The sequence below is a fragment of the Onychomys torridus genome, chromosome 7 (genome assembly GCF_903995425.1).
Source record: "Onychomys torridus chromosome 7, mOncTor1.1, whole genome shotgun sequence".
Classification (NCBI taxonomy): Eukaryota; Metazoa; Chordata; class Mammalia; order Rodentia; family Cricetidae; genus Onychomys; species Onychomys torridus.
The window spans coordinates 114,206,201-114,227,426 of record NC_050449.1 but is presented as its reverse complement, the minus strand read 5'-3'; the positions used below and the strand labels follow the sequence as shown (position 1 = coordinate 114,227,426).

Genomic DNA, 21,226 nt, shown 5'->3' with positions numbered 1-21,226 from the left:
AGACTCAAAGTTAGCATGTATTTTCATTTCTACAAGACCCTTTTCAAGTTGTAGGGAAATTTAATTGACGTATATACAAATTAGACACTGCTAGTATGTACAAAAGTATTTTCTACATTTTTGACAATATCAACTATGCTATTTGCAATAAACAGGATGCTACAAAACTGTCCAATAAAGCATTTTCTATTAAGCACATTACACAACGTAATTCAATTTTATTAAAAAAATAACTTCAAAATACAGAATGATCCTGGTTAGGAAAAAAAGCCATTTCTGTAGTTCACTTGAATATAAACAGCCAGGCCGACACTGCTGAAGGTGAGAGCCTGCCCGGACAGGTCAGGCCCTGTCCATGGTGGCAGTAGGTGGCACACCCTGCCTCTTCCTATGCCAACCATCAGAACCTGCCAAAGCCTGGAACTCCTCTGGCCACTGGATTTCAGGTATTTATCTCTGTTCTACTTTGATCTAGTCACATGAACCCTTAAAACAGGAGGAAGACAGAGGTTTTGAAGAAAGACGAAGGCTCAAAGGATCCCTGTCAGGTTGAAGATGGCTAGGCCTGGGGCAGGAGATGTGGGCACCCTCAAAGGAGCCCAGAGAGGTACCAGCTGACAGTCTATAGTCACTCCTTCTTGGAGTCTTCATGAGGAATGTGTCCTTCTAGCCCTTAGCCACAGCCCTGAGACCCTGAGCAATCAACCCCTCCATGCCTGGCCATGAGTTACAAAGCTGATAGTCAATGACACATGGGTACTGTTTTAGGCTGAGAAATTTGGGATAATTTGTTACACAGCTACAAAACAACAATACATTGCCCAATAGTGACCTTTCCCTACTAATTCCATTTGGCAGTTTGTTTGGTCTCTGCCTGCATTCTTCTCACAAACTAGTAGATTCAAACATCTTCTTTGTAGGAAACTTTTAGGAAAAAAACCCCACTATAAGCCACATGTTTAATCTTCACCAGCCAAGCAATGACTTCTGATGTTACCCTGTTTTCTAATGAACTTATATCTACTGGTATGCCGAACAATAGCTGGCCACCAAAATGCTACTTATGTACCTCATAAGGGTGACAGCGTTATTTTTGGGGTACAAGAGCATCCTTACATGCTAAGCATATGCTACACTGAGCCACATGGCCCTGGAAGACCATTTTCAAACATCAGTGCCTCCCTCCATCGGGCCAGGGCTGAAGGTCCTCTAGCAGCTCAAATACACCAGTAGCAGGGCCTGGGATTGAATGGTATAGACTTTTTGACACCATATACAGAAATTCTTTCTGTGAACAGGATTAAACTGGCACTAAGGTGATTAAGTACACTTGGGGAAAGAATACAAACTAAAGAGTGAAACAAAGAAACAAACCCAAACTGATTTTTACAGGTTATTTTTGGAGGAAGCATGCAAAGCCACAAGAATATCTTTCTGTGCAGCAGCCTGCGATCCTGCTGCCAACTCTTGTCCTGGGCTGTCTCCGATCAGGCAGGGCTTCACGGAACCAGTAGAGGTCTCAATACAAACAGGGAAGAGGTTGGCTGTTGCCACAGTGTGAGAGTAGAGCTTTGCCAAAGTGTCTCTGGGATGTGCTAATTAAAGACAGTGGAGTTGCTTCTGAAGTCCACTCTTCAGTTGGCTCTTCCAGCACACATGTTGGCCAACAAAACAAGATGGCCAACCTTGCAGGCTCTGTTCCAAGACACTTGCACCACATATCTGTTTGTAAGAAGCCCTACACTCATAGTGAACCCAGCTCAGAAGAAATAATTTTTGGTGCCAGTGAATTAAAATAAAAAGAAGAAAAAAAAGCCATGATTCTATATTCTGGCATCAGGACATGTATATGAAGTTAAGGTATAAGAGAACCAAAGGCACCAAGCACCAAAGCGAGAGCTGGAATAGCAACACGATTACCACCTGAGCTTCTGGCAGTCTCTGTGGAAAGGCAAACATGGCGGCATGCGCCACCCTCCTGCACACCTGGCCAGTCAGTATGGATGTGGATGGCCTAGTTTGACAACACACACAAGACTAAGCAGCACAGGGATGTGGGGACATGTAGCTTGTAACAGCTCTCCACAATTCTGTTTGGCAGCATGGATGCTAAAACCTGAAAACACTTTTGACAAACCTGAATTCTATGGACTATGTGAGCTACAGAAAAACTCTAAACACTGCAAATTATACTTACATCAATTTCACCATTTCTTGATTCAAGAAAATGAAAATTCCATAGTTGTCTACTGTAAAGTGTGGGTCATAACAATATTTCTAGTTGACCCCTGTACTTGAAGTGACAGGAAACATCCACTGTTGGATCCGAGTTCTAATACTGAAACACAACAGACTGCCGTCCAGTTTCTTCAGCTTTAAGTTACCAATTATTTACAGTTAAGATACAATCTGTGTATAAAGATCTCAGCTGTATCTGCTGCTCTCACTGGGGCTCCGGTGATGAGAATAACTTCTGTCACTTTCACTGTCCGAGCCATACGATCGACCGCTCCTGCATAACAGAACCCAACACAAGCCTTTAACTCCTATTATTTGGGTTCTAACTATGGCAGCACTAGGGGCTTTTCAAAGACGTTTAAGATGGCAAATGGTGGCAAAAGCAAGGCTAAGATGACAAAGGAACCTCACAACAGTCACGTTCTATTATAAATGTACTTGAAATCCATTCATAAAACTGAACAAACTACTGTTTTACTACACCCCAGTGAATATCAACATTGGATTAGACTGAAGCAGGAAGGGGTTAAATGTATACAGTCTCACTAAAGAAGTGAGTGTGGGTTTGCATGTGAACAAAACCATTAGGATCCTAGCCAATGGGCTTGGTTATGGTCATCATTCAGTTCATGTAAGAGTATTTCCTGAGAGCTAGTCAACATGTCCTGTCATGGTAGGCATCTTCCCACCACAAATGAGCAAACCATCTAAGGGCTCAAGGACAGCGTAGGGCAGTGGACAGGTAGGTTAGTGCACTGACAACCCCAGGGGTACACTCAGAAAGGATGGAGGTGGGGGTTTCCCAGGGTAATGGGCTGCAGTGGAGATCTACTGGGAAGCAGGGGATTGGCGGTAGGTGTTACGTGATCACTTTAAGACACAAAAAACCAGAAATGATGGAGATGGCACTTGTGTTTCTGGGCAGAAGGTTCTAGAACATTACAGGATGTTGGAACTGCAGCTGGTAATCGGAAGGGTTCGTGTACAAGAGTGCTGTGGAAGACAGCTGGCATCCCCTGAAACAGTTCCAGCAAGGGATTGGTCACATGTACTGTCTGCAGAAAGGTTTCTGGAGTTGAAATAGAGGGTGGGTGATAGCAGCCACCAACAAAAGTTGTTATAAAGGTTTACATCTTATTGAATAAAGGATACAATCTAAATCTTAACTGTGCTGCTGAGACAAATAATTGTGATTAATTTAACAACATGACAAACTGGCTGTTCTAGTATGTTAGCCCGACTTTCAGAAGTGAGCCATGGTCTGGTCTTTTTACTCCTTCCAAAAGAAATATCTGGTCAAAGCTATATGAGTGTTTGAAAACCACTTTAGTTTCAACCATAAAATAATAACTAGGGGTTGGGGATTTAGCTTAGTGGTAGAGCGCTTGCCTGGGTTCGGTCCTCAGCTCTGGCACACACACACACACACACACACACACACACACACACACACACAAAAACCCAACTAATCGGGGGCTGGAGAGATGGCTCAGTGGTTAAGAGCACCAACCGCTCTTCCAGAGGTCCTGAGTTCAATTCCCAGCAACCACATGGTGGCTCACAACCACCTGTAGTGAGATTTGGTGCCCTCTTCTGCCCTGCAGGAACACATGCAGACAAAGCACTGTATACATAATATATAAAAATAAATCACTAAGAACTAACAACTATTCACTGGGAACTCTTAGTACCAAAGCCATATTTAACAACTGCTTGTAGGCCAATGGAATTTAAGAAGAGAAGCATTCCCCTGTCACTTGTAGTGTTCTAAATTGGGACCCACCTGGACCGCCTGCTGTAACTTCTACCTCGATGGTAACTGTCACTCCTCTGGCTGCGCCGGCTGTGGCTGCGGCTCCGGCTGTAGTAGCTATCGTAAGTGTAGGATCTGCTTAAACAGAAACAACGTGCATTTTATTTCCTCTTCCAAATACGCAAAGTTCCCTTTAGAGAGCTATCAGATGGTGCCAGCTCACATGGGTACTCTATGGAGGTGTGAGGACAGTTGCGTAAGAAGTTCTAGAAACATCCAGCAATTGCCCCCAATTGGACTTACCATGTTAAAGAGAAAAATGCTAATTTCTTTTCTGCATTGAAAAACATCACAATATTAACACTGAGTTAGTTTGTCTGAGTCTGGATCTTATTAGGTAATTATATTCAACAAGCACCTGCCATTATAATTTGACATTGTTGCACAATGGGCCACAGATAGATCACTACATGCCAGCCCTCCCACCCCAGCACACTGGGCCTCCCCCTGCCACTTACCTGGAGCGACTGTGAGGGTCATAGGAGCTGCTCCTGGACCTGCTCCTGCTGGATGTCCTAGTATGAACCACAGGAGGGACTGTCACATTGTGCATTAGGGCACAGGTCACATTAACAATCTAGACATTTTTGCCCATCAAAGTGAAAATACAGTGAAATCTTTTAACTCTTTTGTTTTTATCACAAGTATATTGGATTTTCTTTTCTAAAACCTTTGTATTTCATAAAGCTTTATGTAGTTCTCTGGGGAGACTCTCAGCTGGGTGGGAAGAAGAAAGGGCCATTTACATGAGTGGCCGCAGCAGGAAATACCTCAAAGGCCAAAGGGAAAAGCAGCTGGGAAGAAAAAAATGCACGCCCTGCCCTCTAGCACACACTTTCCTATTGGTTTCCTCACTATAACCCCATTTTAACCCCTAGGTAAGCCAAGAGGTGGTTGTGCTTGGGACCCTCGGTAACATCTATGTGTGAAGAAGGTAAGAGTGACGCGGCCTTTCCACACTTCTGTCTCTCTGCCTCATCTGAAGAAGGAACATCCAGGCAGAGTTCAGAGCTCCAAGAGCTGGATGACAAACAGATCTACAGCTGTCCTGCTGTTCCAGAAGGGGTCCACTGCAAGTGACAGGGCACCACACAGCAAGACAAAACCATAGCTTACCTATGGCTATGGAAACTTCCATAGGAACTGCTCCGGCTTCGGGTTCGGCCTCTGCTGTACCAGCCTCTGCTCCGGCTTCTAGAGTAGCTTCTGGATCTACAATGGAGATGAGTGAGAAAGGATGCAATGTGTGTACTCCCCACAGTTAGGATGGACAGTGGGGCAGGAGGGAAGTACAACCAGGATAAGGTCTCTTACAAACTCTGCAGTGACAGTCATGCACTTGCAAAGTAGTCGTCCTGAAGCCACCATGGCTTAAGCAAACAATGAAATAAAGAAAAGCCACAGAAGATTACAGTAAGTATGCTTACATGCTCATGAATGTAACGACTTACTGGTTCCCTGTTACCGTGATGCCCCTCCCCCTTTTTAGCTGTTACTCTCATTCTTTGTACTCTTCAGTCTATCCTGATGACAAATGCTGGATGAAACTTGAAACATTTGAACATGATCACAAAACTTGATCAACTTAGACAAAGTTGCCTTGGGCAGCAACTGTGCATCCATGGCATGCACCTTCCTCATGTGTAAAAACGGAAGTTAGATCAGCAATCCCTAAGCCCTGCAGACTCTGCTCAAAGGCACGGCAACCTGGGCAAGAACGCCAGCCACTTCACACCTCTGAAAATGGAGGTCTGGTCACCAGTTATGGCAAGAGAGCTTTCCCTGTCCAAGTGATACAACTACAGATAATGATGGTCCTTTCAACTCAGCCCAAATTTCTTCCTATCTATGTCATCCAACTGTAGTTTTGGTCACATGGAATAATGCTTCTTAGTCCCTTCAGATTTTATAAACAGTGATCACATTTATGTTCTTTTGAGCTAAATGACACTGGGGTGGGGTGGGGTGGGAGTGGGGTGGGAGTGGGGGTGAGATTTCTTACCGGTAAGATGAGGTGGAACTTCTAGATCGACTTCTTGAGTGACTATAGGAGACAGATCTTGTTCTGTGTCGAGATTTGGTTTCAGATTTACTTCGAGATCTGTGTGGACTCCTGGACTGGCTATTACCATCCCGACTAGGTGTCTGCTCATCACTGGAACTCTCTTGATTCCGTGGCCTCCGGTTTAGGCGTGCTGTCTTTCTGACTTCATCAAAGAGAGACCCAGGCCGAACTTTATTTTTGCTCTTGATTTCTATTCTCAAGCCTTGTGGTTTCACTTCAGGCACAGGAGCCAATGGCTTCACATCCAGAGCACTGGACGTGGTTGCAGTAGGCACTGCCAGATTCCCTACGCCCTGCAACGGCTTCCACTTCTCTGTGAGGTTCATCTGGCTCTTCTCAGCCCCCTCCTTTCCAGCAATTTCTACAGGACTGGCCAAGCTGGCAGAGCTGTCCTGTTTCCTACCTTCACTTAAGGTTTTACTTTCAGACACAATGCTTTCTTGTTTCCCTCCTGCTCTGGGATGTGCCATGTGCTCAACCTGCTCTGGAACAATGCTCACCTCTGGGCTGTCCAGCCTGTGGCTTGCTAATGGGGACAGTCCCTCTCCCTTTGCAGGGGAACTCCTATCAGGGGTGCAAATGTCCATGTTGTCATCTGTCTGAAGCACATCCTCCCCTCCACCTGGGACATGCTCTTCAACGTGCTGGGTGCTAGAGGAAGAGCTGGTAGCCTTTTCCTCCACTTTCAGAGGTGCAGGGCAAGAGCTGGGATCCCGATCACCCTCTGCAAGTGGGTCGTGCTCTGAAGTGTCCTTCTTAGGATTACTGGGACAGCTGCCTCCATCACAGGTTTTCTCTACTTTTCGAATATTGTCTTTTACAGGTTCACACTTCTCGGAGACATGCTTTTTTTCTTTTGGCTCCTGCGTAAGTTGCTTTCCATTCATCTCCTCCTCTTCTTCGTCGCCAAACTCTAGTGGAGGCTGCCAGTGAAAGGCTTGCTTCCGTTTTGGAGCCTTGTGTTTTTTGTCTTTTTTATCTTTCAATTTCTCTCTCACCTTTTTTGTGTGACCCCCTTTAAGACTATCCTTTGGGTATTTTTGCTTCTGGGGCTCCGTTCTAACGTTTCCCAAGTTGGAGCAGGAGCCCTCTGACTCAGAAGCCGAAGACTGTGGTCTCCTAGACTTCCAGGTACCATTACTGTCAGCCAGAGAAGTGTTTGCTGAAGGCTTTGCTGGGGGTTTGGTTTTGAAGTGACTTTGACTAGCTTCTGACTCTGAGTCTGAAGAGGCTTCACCCTCTTCCTTATCAGAACATCTCCCAGGATCACTTTTCCTGTTCTTAGTCCCGTCTTGGTCTGAGTTAGACTCAGAGTCCCATTTACTCCCAGCACAATTCCTCCCTTTAGACTTACTGCTGTCTCTAGAGCGACCACAAAGACTCTCTTTTGAAGTTCTCTTTTCCCATTCAGGCTTCGATTGCCCTTCCTCTCTGCTTTTCCCCTGCTTATCACTCAATATTTCTGTTTTCCCCTGCTTCTCCTTCTCTGGGGCCGAGTGCACTCCTTGAGCATGTGACTGTTCACTGTCTGAGGAGGAATCTAAAGATGATCTGCTTTCACTATACTTTCTGTGACATGGAGACTTCTCTCTGCCTTTGACATATTTACTGTGAACTATCTTTTTTGAGCTGCTGCGGTGTCTTTTACTTGAGGTGACACTTTTCTTCCCACTGGATCTAAATGTCGTCCTTGTGGCTCGTCTTCCACCATCACTACTAATGGAAGTGTATGAAGATGACCTACTGTGCTGGGAACCATCACTGTACTGATTCTGTGAGTGAGACCTAGATGACAAGGACCTAGACCTCGATCGTGAAGTAGGTTGACTTCGTGACCTTGACCTTGTGTATGACCTAGAGGATGACCTGCTCCTAGAGGACTTGCCCCCTGACCTTCCTGAGCTCCCAGAACTTCTATCACTGTACTTTGAATAAGCACTCCCATCACTTTCTGAATTTTTTTCTCTTTTGTGATAGGATGATGAACTCCCAGTCTCTTTAACATTTGTTAAATTGTATGTGCTTTGGACAGGCAACAGGTGGGTTGTTTTAGCCTTCATCTCCTGAATTCGCTCGTAAGAGGGTTTCCAGGGCTTTTGTCCAGGCTTCCACCTAGAAGGGGGAGGGCTGTCACTCAACGGTATTACAGGAATATTTTCTGCTGCCACTGGCTGTACTAGCACATTTCCGTTCTGTGGCATCGATGATCTTAAAGGTTCTGTCTTAACTGGCTTATTTTCACGCAACTGAGCAGGTTTTTTTGGTGATTTTGATGATGTTCTTCGGTGCCCTGACCTGGAACTAGATCTGGACTTTGATCTATTGTGAGAATGTGATGAGGACTTTGACAGAGCCCTTGATCTCGAGCTCCCCCTAGAATCCGATCGGGAATGAGACTTGGATCTGTAAGAGTCTCTGCTAGAGTGGGTTGAAGAGCTCCGGTCGTCCTTGTCTGATTTAGACCAGTCCCGCTTTGATGAGTGATGTGAGGAGGAGGAGGAGGAGAAGGAAGAGGAGGCACGCGATCTCCTTTCTCTATCACAGGAGGACTTTACTCGGTGGGTTGAAGACCTTGAGGGTTCCAAGTCAGGTGGCATAACTACTCTTCTCTTCTTTGTCTGTCTGTGTCTTCGGTAATGCTTCTGCTTTTTAGCCTTTTTTTTATGCTTAAACTTCTTTTCCTTTCTGCGTTTCTTGTGGTGACCATCAGAGTGTCTTGCTGTACTAAGATCAGAATAGTATCCATTATAGGACCATGATCTGGATCTCTGGGACAAGCTTCTTTCATCCCATCGGCTTGAACAGGGGTCACTTAGCCTGCAAGTGGGCACAATGTGCATGCAGTTATTTGCAAACACTTTCTGCATCTTACAACACACTTGTTACTAACAACAGAGTACCTAACTCCATACTTTAACAGGAACCAGAGCAATGACAACTATTATTAGACTCATAAAAGATTCTTCTTGTTTTTAATTGAATCAAAGACTCTGAATGTTTGTGAAAAACACATCAACTAACCAGAGTCCTATGGAGACACGACTCCCATATGATCTGCTCACAACCTTCTCCCTCCAAGAGCAATTTCTGAGAGTGAAACCAAGTTCCCAAGCAACCTCACTGAGGAGTCTCTGCAGACACAGAATTGCAACTTGGACACTTGTCTCTGTGGTGCTGGGCATCACTCAGGTGATGCATGCTAAGCAAGCACTCTACCACAGAGCTTGATACCCAGCCTTGACTTAACTTCTTCAAGAGTCTTCTTAAAAATTTCTTCTTTTAAAAAAATCCATGTGCACATGTGGAGGGCACCTCAGGTGCCATTCTTAGAACACTAATTCCTTTGAGAGAGTCTCTCATCAATACAGCAGAATGCTATCCAGCAAGCCCAAGGATCCTCCTGTCTCCACCTCCCCAGCACTGGGATTATAAAGTACTTACTGTTACACTTTGATTTTTACACATATTTTGGGGTCCTCATGCTTGCAAGGCAAGCATTTTAGCAACTGGGCTATCTTCCTAATCCCTTTGTTTTTGGTGAGACAGGTTCCTGTTATGTGGTCCAGGCTGGCCTTAACCTCCTAAGCACTGGGATTATAGTGCCATCAGGCCTGGCTAAAAAGCTAGATTATTTATTTACTTAATTTTTCACTTTTTAAAAATTTGATGTGCATTGGTATTTTGTTTGCATATATGTCTGTGTGAGGGTGTCAGACCCTCTGAAACTGGAGTTACAGGCAGTTGTGAGCTGCCATGTGGGTGTTGGAAATTGAACATAGGTAGGTCCCTATGGAAGAGCACTCGGTGATCTTAACCACTGAGCCATCTCTCCAGCCCGTTTGTCTGTCTTTCTTTCTGTCTTTCTTTCTGTCTTTCTTTCTTTCTTTCTCTTTCCCTCCCTCCCTCTCTTCTTCTTCTTCTTCTTCTTCTTCTTCTTCTTCTCCTCCCTCTCTCCCTCTCTCCCTCTCTCCCTCCCCCCCCCCCCTCTCTCTCTGGTGGAGCTGAGGATTGAACCCAGGGCCTTGCGCTTGCTAGGCAAGCACTTCTACCACTTAGCTAAATCCCCAACCCCCTTTTTCTTTTTTTAAATGTCATTTCTTTTAAGATGTCTCAGTATACAGCCCCAGCTCGCCTGGGATGCACCATGTAGACCAGGTTTGAACACACAAAGATGCATGTGCCTGCCTCTCTTCCCCAAATACTGAGACTAAAAGCAAGACTCACCACGCCCAGCTTCATTAACTATGTAAGTCACATGAACACAGAAACGTCCTTAGTGGGAACCTATTTAAATGCTGAAATGACAAGTGCATTCTCTCCACTTCACTGTGGTAATTAACACTTCGTCCTAAGCTCCTATTAATTACAACAGATATCAAACTCAATGACACGGATCTTAAGAGGTAAAGATATAGCTCACAAGTCAGAGTCCTCAGCACCACGTCTATGCTATTTCTACACAGCAGTTGCTCACTTTTTCCTTGTTCTTTCAATTCAAAAACCATTCTCTTAAGATGCCTTCAGAGAAACCAGAATTTTCCCATGAAGAATTACTTCCCTACTAGCTATTCTGGAGCCAGACCCCTTTGAGAAACTATGAGGCACCACTGTTATCCAACAGTCCTTGGAGTCAGAGATTAACTCACGTGTGGTGCGGGCTCTGCTAACCAATCCATGCACCTGTGACTAAGGTATCTGTCAAGTCAGACATCTACTAGTAATGTCTAGGACCTGAACACGTCTACAACTGGGAGTCCATCCAAACTTTCAGCAAAGAGAAGCTGCACCTGACCTGCCGCGGACTGGATCTCAGCTAGACCACCAGACCGAGGGAGAACGGGGTGAAGGTACTCAGGATAAGTGGGATTCGGCGAATGACAGACAGCCACAGACACGAGAGTATGTTGTGAAGCTGCTGTCATTCGCCGAATCCCACTTATCCTGAGTACCTTCACCCCGTTCTCCCTCGGTCTGGTGGTCTAGCTGAGATCCAGTCCGCGGCAGGTGGCGCCCGAACAGGGACTTGAAGGACAGGTAATTTCTCTCCCCCTTTTCTCTCTTTTATTCATAAGTAGGGATCGGCTCCTGTCAGGGTTCTGCAGACCCGCCGGTAAAGGCTCACCGGTTAAGCACAGGTAATCCAGAAGGTAAGCATGGGGCAGCACCTCTCTAAGGAGGACAATTTTAAAAGCATGCATGGATGCCTCACCAGCCGTAGTGCAAGGAATGGCCTATGCTGTAGCAATGAAAGGACAATGGTTTAGCGCCTATGTTAAGAAAATAAGTAGCGGAGGGGCTGATAGCTCCCCGACCTGTTATAAGTGTAGAAAATCAGGGCATATGCAAAAGGAATGCCCGAATGCTCAGAATAGAGGAGGAAGAGCTCCTCCTGACATTTGCTCACGATGTAGAAAAGTGAAGCACTGGAGAAATGAATGTAAGTCAAAATTCACTAAGGAGGGAGTCCCCCTTAAGCCTGACAGTCAGACAAAAAACTAGCTTCGGGGCTTCCCCTTAGCCCCGAGAAAGAAAAGGGGAATGTCCAAAAGGAAGTACAGTTAACACCAGGGTTAAACCCTGCTGCGCCAGAATTCACTGTCCATAACCTGCCTAGAGCTACTCCAGAGAGTGCTGGATTAGATATATCATGTCCTCAGGACTTGCTCCTGTCCCTATGGGATGGGGTAACAGTCATAGATACAAAAATTACAGGGACCCTGCCACCACAAACGGTAGGACTGATTTTGGGGAGAAGCTCTAATACTGCTACCAACTTTGAAGTCCTCCCTGGAGTGCTAGATGCAGATACCTTAGGCACCATAAAAGTGATGGTCAGACCCTTGAAAGAAACCATTCAATTACACAAGGGACAAAGAATCGCACAGGTTGTTCTACTCCCCTACATAAAAATGCCTAACCCTATTATGAAAAGCTATAGGGGGTCAGGACAGTTTGGCTCCTCAGACTCCGTAGAAGGAGTCAATTGGATACAAGATTTAGGACAACAACCCTTTAAGACAATCACCCTGGATGGCAAGAGCTTCCAAGGACTATTGGACACAGATGCTGACAGAACCTGCATAGCAGGAAAGGACTGGCCTTCCTCTTGGCCAACACACAGAACAGGATCCTCCCTCATGGGATTAGGAATGGCTTCTGGAGTAATACAGAGTTCAAAGCTCTTAAAATGACAAACAGACAATAAAGAAGGGTTTATACAACCTTATGTGCTACCCTCTCTACCATTTACCCTATGGGAAAGAGACTTAATGGAGTCACTTGATGTGCATTTAATGACAGGAAGTTCTGAGCTAGAACAGCATTTTACATAGGGGCCACTGCAAAGGATCTCTATGCAGACTCTATACAGTGGAAGTCTGATCAGCCTGTATGGGTTAGTCAGTGGCCCCTGACACAAGAAAAAATACAGGCATTAGAACAGCTGGTATCAAAACAACTGGAAAAAGGGCATATAGAAGAATCTAATAGCCCATGGAATACTCCTGTATTTGTCATAAAAAAGAAATCCAAAAAATGGAGACTACTACAAGATTTAAGAACAGTAAATGCTACAATGGAGGATATGGGGGCCCTACAACCAGGACTCCCATCCCCTGTGGCCATACCGAAGGACTGGCACATTATAGTCATTGATTTATAAGACTGCTTTTTTACAATAAGATTACAGCCTCAAGATTGCCCTAGATTTGCCTTTAGCATACCCTCAGTTAATTTTAAGAGACCGTATAGACGATTTCATTGGAAAGTATTACCCCAGGGAATAAAGAACAGTCCTTCATTATGTCAAAAATTTATGGATATGGCCCTTTTACCAATAAGAAAAACTTTTCCCTCTGCATATATCATTCATTATATGGATGATATATTATTGGCTCATAAAAATAAAGATACAACAAAAAAAATTCTCAAAGAAACCATTAGTAGTTTAACAGCTTATGGCCTTGTCGTAGCTCCAAAAAAAACTAAAAAAAATAGGCCACTTAGTTATCTGGGAAAATGGATAGGGGATAATTATATAACAACCCAAAAGGCATCTATCAAAATAGATAAATTGAAGACCCTCAATGATTTTCAAAAATTGTTAGGAAATATAAATTGGGTAAGAAAATATTTAGACATCACAACAGGACAACTAAGCCCCCTGTATTGAATATTACATGGAGAAGCTCACCCAAGGTCAATAAGACACTTAACTCCTGAAGCCTTACAGACTTTAAAACATATAGAACAGGCTTTAGAAAGAGCTAAAGTACATCAAATAGACTATTTGGCTCCATGGTATTTAATTATTTTTGCCACAGATTATACTCCAACAGCTTGCCTATGGCAGGAAGGTGGATTGGAGTGGCTACATCTTCCACACACACATAAGAAGGTACTTACATCTTATCCCTCTCTTTGTGCACAGCTTATATATAAGGGCAGAATTAGGTCTAGAGAATTGTTTGGCAAGGAACCGGCCTTTGTAATTATACCATATACTAAAGAACAATTGGAACTCTTATTACAAAAATCAAAAGATTGATGTCTCTCCTTAATGGGATACCTAGGACAAATCACCTTTCATTACCCCAAAGACCCTCTTATTGAATTCATAAAAGAAGTTCCTCTTATATTTCCAAAGATATGTGTCTCTCAACCCCTAACACAGGGTATTATGGTTTTTACAGATGGGTCAGCAAGTGGGAGATCTGCGGTATACTCAAAAGAAAAAGAACCTTTAATAAAAATTGTACCACAGACAACAGCTCAACAAACAAAAATACGTACAATTCTGCTTGCACTTAGACATTTTCCCCAGACCCTTAACCTTTATACAGACTCAAAATATATGGTTAATTTATTTCCCGCCATAGAAACAGCGAGTTTAACAGGTTCTTCTACTATTAAGCCTCTGCTTAAGGAACTACAAGCTCTGTTATGGCAAAGGACAGAGAAACTTTTCAAAGGACATATTAGGGGCCATACAGGGTTACCAGGACCCCTGAGCCATGATAATCGCATGGCTGACTTATTAACTAAAATTAATCTCCTTACAGTACAGGAGACACAAAAAAGTCATGCTCTACATCATCAAAATGCTAATGCATTAAAGCAAGCTTTTCAGATAACTAGAGAACAAACTAGACATATAATTAAGGAGTGCGCTCATTGCCCTCCACAAAATCAGAGTCTAAAAATGGGGGTTAATCCTAGGGGATTGAAGCCTCTTACATTATGGCAGATGGACGTAACCCATATTCCTTCCTTTGGGAAGATGAAGTATGTTCATGTAACAATGGATACGTTTTCTCATTTTGTCCACGCGTCTGCCAGATCAGGAGAAACAATAAAAGATGTGATTCAGCATCTGGTACAATGTTTCATAATCATGGAAAAACCCATACATATCAAAACTGACAACGGACCTGCCTACACCTCAAAACCTTTTGAGGTATTTTTAGCACAATGGGGAATTAGTCACACGACAGGGATTCCCTATAACCCACAGGGGCAGGCCATCATAAAAAAAACTCATCAAACATTAAAATTACAAGTAAAAAGATTACAAAATGCTAACTCATATATGTCCCCCCATCATGTTTTAAGTCATTCTCTATTTATATTAAATCATTTGAACATGGACTCAAATAATAATTCCTCTGCTCTTAAGCATTGGGCAGTAAAAGAGATGACATCACCATTGACACGAGTTCTGTGGAGAGACTTGCTTTCGGGATCCTGGAAAGGACCCGACCCTCTAATAACTTCGGGGCAAGGGTATGCTTATATCTTTCCACAGGATACAGAATCACCCATATGGGTCCCAGACCGACTCATCAGGCCGGCGCCACAGAAAACTACAAAGCAAAAAAAAGTTAATGATGGCCCAGCTGACTCAGAAAATAAAAAAGCTGACCCTGAAGCCGCAAAAGCTTCCAACATGGACCCAACTGAAACATCTGACAAATAAAACAAAAACACTTGCCTCACAACAATGTTCTAACCCTCCTTTAGAAATGCTATTTGTAGCCATGTTGTCCTTGATTGCTGTCGGGCCTACTACGGCCTCTACCAGCCCTTCTACTTATTGGGCTTATGTTCCTCGTCCTCCCCTTCTACATGTAGCGGGGTGGTTGGATGATGAGACTTATAAGGTATTGAGCAATCAGACAAAAATCATTGGGGGGGGGGTTTCCAAGATTCAGATAAAAGGACAAGCGCTTCCTCATTTATAAACTTTACAGGAAGCTCAGATTCATTACCAATTTGCTTCGCCCTACAAGGAGTAGCTCCTCCTGGGTGTCTCTCCACCAGCTACAAAACCTTTTTAACTGATGCCCCCAGCTCTACTGGTAAGAAAGGAGATCCTAGATGGATCTGGGAGACTCAATTGCTTACTCTGGGACATCCCGCTATAAATAAAACTTTTAAGTCTGTCAATTTTATGCCTCTTGATTCCTATATCACTAAATATTGAGATAAGAATCAATTTTGGGATGATGATATTACTGCTTTTCCTACTTGGTTGCGTTATGGGTTTCCTCACACAGCCTCCTCCTATAATCCTTTACTGTCTAAATTGCTTATTTGGGATTTTTCCGCCTCTTCTGGAGAAAAAAAGTATAAAGATTATCTCTCAAAGCATAAGGATAAGTTTAATAATTACACATTTATGGGCCATGGTAAAAAAATCACTAGGTGGTTTTCACTAGGGTATGTTGAGCCGGTGTGGGTCGCTAGAACCCCCTCCAGAAAAATAAAAAATCATCCAGACTTGTTTCGGCTTGTTGCCGCTTCAGGCCCAGTGTCTCAAAAACGACCGAAAGAAACTACCTCATCTCCCATTGCGGTTAGAGCGTGTATTTCCTATCCTTTCGCTCTGCTGCTAGGCTCTGCTGCGCATGTAAATATCTCTGCTCTTGGGTCTAACTCATATCATGTAACTTGCTTTGGATGCATTATCACTAATTGTATTTCACCAAGGGAAAGACAAGAAATACAGATTATGATGATTGTAAAATGACCACCTTTTATAATGATGCCTGTGCAATTACATAACATGACTTGGTATGATAATTCAGCTTTACAGGTACTTAGACAGCTTCATAAATTAATAAGGCCGAAAAGATTTGTTGCAGCATTGATATTAGGGATAGCAACATTAATATCTATTATTACTACTTTTGCCATTGCTACCACCGCCCTGGTTCAAGAGATTCATACGGCTCAATTTATGAATGATTTAAATAAAAATATTTCCTTTACATTATCTAAACAAGCAATTATAGACAAAAAATTAGAGACAAAAATTAATATATTAAAAAAAATAATGTTAGCCTTAGGACAAGATGTTGCCAATATTAAAAAACTTATAAAAACTAGATGTCATCAAAAATACAAGGCTATTTATATGACTCCACTTCCTTACAATTCCTCTGAGAATTGGGATAAAGTTAAGCATCATTTATTGGGGGTATGGAAGGATTCTTCCATTACTCATGATTTAGAAGCCATTCAAAAAGACATATCGGCCATGAGCCAAGCTCGTATACAAGCTGGCTCATTGAACGTCTTAACACAAGGATTGCAAAAAGACCTTAAGGCCCATGAATCCCTTAGATTGGATTCAATATTTTATTTTCATAGGCATTCTTGCCTTAATTGTAGTTTATGTCATCGTGATTTTCCCTTGTCTCTTCAAGACAATAACCAAATCTCTAGGCAATGTGCATGAGAACCTGTATGCCTTCCGCCTTAAAAACAAAAAAGGGGGAACTGCCACACCCATGACGGTGTCGCCTGCGTGACAAATGCCTTGGATAAGGTAGTTACGTGGGAAAGGGGGGCTCGCGGCCCTCGGGTCTATGCCCCCGGCGACCCCTCATCAATTTGCCCGAATCAAGGTGCCAGGCTACACGGAACCACGCAGATCTGCTTGCAGAGGCTGGCTAGCACTCTGCCTTCTTCTCTTTGCAGCTGTAATTATTGTTGTTTCCTTGTGTATTAATTCCAAGAAGTTAACTCTTAATGTTCCTGATGTGCCCCATAAAGAGAGTAATGATTCCTCAAAAGTGGCTTCAATACCCCCACCTATGATTCAAGCTCTTAGGCCAACAGTTCAAGAGGGTCCCTAAAGTTTGGAGGAATTCATGAATGATTTAGAGCAGAAAGAACTTATGATTCAGAAGGACAAAGACTCTAGCGAAGAGAGAATGAAAGTAAAGGTACAGGCACTCATAGGCAATTCACACGCGCAGCCGACAGCAGCTGCAAGGAAGCAGTTACAGGAATTAGCCATTCCTATAAGAATTATTCAGGGACAAATAGAGTTTCTCATCAAGGGTCGATGGTGGCAACCCCCTAACTTTAATCTTAGATATAATAATTATTTAGAGCCATTACCTTTTACGGAAGCTTATGATGTACATGGGAACCGATGTGTGAATCATAATGGTGTGAAAACAGAATGGCATAACTTACAGTTCATGGAAAGATTAGCTAGATCCTGACCCCCCTGGTGCCTTCTCACCCACAGGCAAAGGTTAAGATATTTTCACACAAATGAGACCATGGTTAGAACAATGATGGAAAGGGTTTAATTTTGATACAGAACAAAGGTGTAGAAGGAAAACTACAGCTAGGGCCATAATGTTCTCTGTCCGGATGAGGAACCACAAAAGAAAAAGTAAAGGCTATACTCATGACATCTGTTAATCATTCTGAGAAAAGTGTGTGACTACATTGTTGATTCTATGTCTATCACCCTACTAGCCGATTGCCGTGTTTCCCCAAGTGACTGTATAAAATTCACTGCTTGGTCTGAGTAAAATTGCAGCAGCTTCACAACATACTCTCGTGTCTGTGGCTGTCTGTCACTCGCCGAATCCCACTTATCCTGAGTACCTTCACCCCGTTCTCCCTCGGTCTGGTGGTCTAGCTGAGATCCAGTCCGAGGCACTGACCGAAGAACCCTTGGGTCTCAGGTGGCAGCAATGTGCTCCTACTAGCTTCTCCTTTGGCCATCTTGACCTAGATGTCAGACAGTGACTCTCCAGCATTTAGCACTCTACGTCCAGGCTGTGCTTACACTCCAGGTACTACTTACTTGTCTCCTTTGCTCCATTTCTCTCCGCTTGGCGGCCTATATGCTCTCAGTCTCTGCATCTCCTCCTTCCAGTGAGGAGGAGTTTCACTGCTGTCGTCATCTTCGGACTCAGAACGGGATCTTGACCTTGGAGGCGTGTGATAGCGCTTAAACACAGAGAGGGCAGTGACTATCTGTGGTGATATTTTATTTGTGCTCTAACAAATAAAGCTTGCCTGGGGATCAGAGGACAGAGACAGCCACTATATTAATACACAGGCGGTGGTAGCACACGCCTTTAATCCCAGCACTAGTTAACCATAGAGGTTTGGAGGTCTGTGCAGACAAATAGGAAGTGATAGAGATGGGCTAAGAGAGGAAGTAAGATGGCAGGGCACAGAAAGGATATAGGTATGAGTATACAGGAAGTAGCTCTCTCTTGGGCTAAGGATTTCCTAGTGGTAAGAACTTGTGGCTGGCTTGTTCTATCCCTATGATCTTTCAGCTTTCACACCAACATCTGGCTCCGAGTTTTTAATTAATAAGACCATTTAACAATTTGTGTTACAACTGTTCTAAAAATGCCCCTTATAAGACAGAGTCAGCAAAAGTCTAACCTAGGCACCAATTTATACAACTGGACAGTATGAAGGTATTTCAGGTACAAGACATTTACCTGACATCCTAGATAACAGCTTCCTGCAGTCTTAACACATGCCAGTCTCCATTACTCAAGAGACTACGATTTCTGAATATGCTATTTCATATATTCTTACATCACTGAATAATTAAATTCATCCACAGCTGTAAATGTATGCAATGGCAGTACCTTCCACAACTATGGGAAATAAAAACGATTCCTTAAATAGGAAGAATAGTCCTTTTTTTGGACATAGGGTTTCTCTGTTGTAGCCCCGGTTATCCTGGAACTTGCTCTGTAGACCAGGCTGGCCTCAATCTCAGGGATCCACCTGCCTTTGCCTCCCAAGTGCTGGAATTAAAGGCGTCTGCCACCAATGCCTGACAGGACAAATATTCTAAAACTAAACCTCAGATTTTTAAAATAAATTTTAAAAATTACTATTTAGGTAAGCATTTTGAAAGAAGAATGTTCTAACATACGTACAATTGTGCCTCTTCCTTTAATTTTTCGTCCAGACTTTGATACAGATGGTTTCTGATCACTGACAACAGGTGCAACATCTGGAATGTTCCTGAAAAAGTTATGACCATTAAAAATGAGCAAATGCCAGAATGTCTTCCCAATGTTCCAAAGCAGAACTATAGTCTTTACTATACAAGGTTTCTTAATTCATGATATGAGAATTACATGAAATCCAAATGTCAGTATCTATAAGGTTTTATGAGAGCAGTCACATCCATCCACATGTTTCTGAGAGGTGCTAAGAGGTGCACCACACATCATCAGACACAGTGCACACACATGAAGTGTGTGAACTCTCATTGCAAACTACAAGGTCAACAGCTCTAACCACTCTTCAAACAGAGAACACTAACGTGAGCTCTAGGTAGGAGTTATCCTGCCCCAGAAGAATTCCATTAGTAAATATTTGAAGATAAATATTTATTACTTTGATTTTTTTTTAATAAAAGATCTGCAGAAGAAGCCAACCATGCCAGCACATGCCTGTAATCCCAGCATATGGGGGAACTTCAATGCCAGTCTAAGCTATACAGCAAGACCCTGTCTCAAAAGGAAATAAGCAAAGCAAAGAGAACAAGAAACTGAAGGGCTAGGGGTACAGCTCTGCCTGACTTCTCAGCTTCCTAAACTACTCCCAGGAACTTCTGACTTACAGAGGCACTGCAGCATCTTTGTTCACATAACACAGTTTCCTCTCCTCCCTCTCCTTCTCCACCTCCCTGTTTTGAGACTAGACCTTGTCATGTTGCTCAGGATGAACATCACTTCTTAGGTCAAATAATCTTCCCCAATTGTCCCTGCCCCCCACAGGCTGCAGTACTCAGGACAGTAGGCCCTGCACCTAGCCTGGGCAGCACAATAGAGCCAACCCTTAGCGGAGGTACAGGTAAGCCAGCCCTGACTTGTGTATATGGAAGAGCTGTCCCCATGTCTCATCTGTCTCGTGGTGGCATGGTGGGGGAGAGGGAAAAAAAGCAGGTGGGGGAGCTGACCCTGAAGTAACAAGAGTGGGAGAGCTGTCCCTGCCTCCCACCAGCTGCAGCACTCAGGAAAGCAAGCCCTGCACCTCACCTGGGCAACACAATAGACCCAGCCCTGTTCACAGAGGTGTAGGCAAGCCAGCCCCAAAGTTGTAAATGTGGAAGAGCTGTCTCCACTACCTGTGTCTGTCAGGTGATGGTGTGGGTGGGGGAGAGATGCCCCTGTGCCCCCCCCCCCATCATCTGCAACAGCCACAGCTCCCTTGACCCTTCCCCCTTGCCAGCTATCGCACTCATGAAAGCAGGCCTGGCTCCTCACCTAGGCAGCACAGCAGAGCTGGCCCTGTTATTGGAGGTGTGGGTGACCCAGGCCCATTGATGCAAGGGGGAGCCATTCCCTTTAATTATCTGGTATTTGGCAGCATGGGTGGAGGAGTTGGCCCTGGGGTCCTAAGAGCAGAAGGGTTGTCCCAGCCCCTTGTCAGCTGCAGCACTCAGTAGAGTGGCCCCTGCACCTCGCCTGGGCAACATAGTAGAGCTAGCCCAGATGGTGTAGGTGGGGAAATGCTAACCCTGAGGGTGTGAAAGCAGAACAGGCCCCACCCCTCACTCATTGCTACAAAGGTGAATTAATTAGCCAGGGGCAATGCTGGAGCTCACCCTGGTTGTGAGGACAGGGGAGAACTGGCAGGCTGGCCAACCCTGCAGCTGCCCAGGCCCAGAAGTAGGGTTATGACTTAGCTCACCCCAATATCTACCCCATCTATGATCTGCTAGAACATGTGAAGGGGCCTGACACGCAGACCCAAAGCTGCAGGATCTGCACAACACAGGGCAACAGAATATTCAAGGAGTCTCAATGAGGGACCAGCATTGA

The 21,226-nt window shown here is 44.0% G+C and overlaps 1 protein-coding gene across 5 annotated transcripts in view; it reads right to left on the bottom strand.

Moving 5' to 3' along the window:
• Window positions 1-4: 4 nt before the first annotated feature.
• The window catches only part of Nktr (natural killer cell triggering receptor), a 48,449-nt gene continuing 27,227 nt past the window's right edge, over window positions 5-21,226 (bottom strand). For 4 of the 5 annotated variants that reach the window (XM_036192082.1, XM_036192084.1, XM_036192086.1 and 1 more), the window contains 7 exons: window positions 19,331-19,418; window positions 18,226-18,371; window positions 6,054-8,933; window positions 5,168-5,263; window positions 4,510-4,566; window positions 4,022-4,129; window positions 5-2,512 (listed from right to left, as the gene is read on the bottom strand). In XM_036192082.1, the coding sequence (XP_036047975.1) occupies window positions 2,425-2,512; window positions 4,022-4,129; window positions 4,510-4,566; window positions 5,168-5,263; window positions 6,054-8,933; window positions 18,226-18,371; window positions 19,331-19,418 (3,463 nt within the window). In that variant the 3' untranslated portion in view covers window positions 5-2,424. The remainder of the gene's footprint in view (window positions 2,513-4,021; window positions 4,130-4,509; window positions 4,567-5,167; window positions 5,264-6,053; window positions 8,934-18,225; window positions 18,372-19,330; window positions 19,419-21,226) is intronic. The other variant, XM_036192083.1, reaches the window with a different exon arrangement.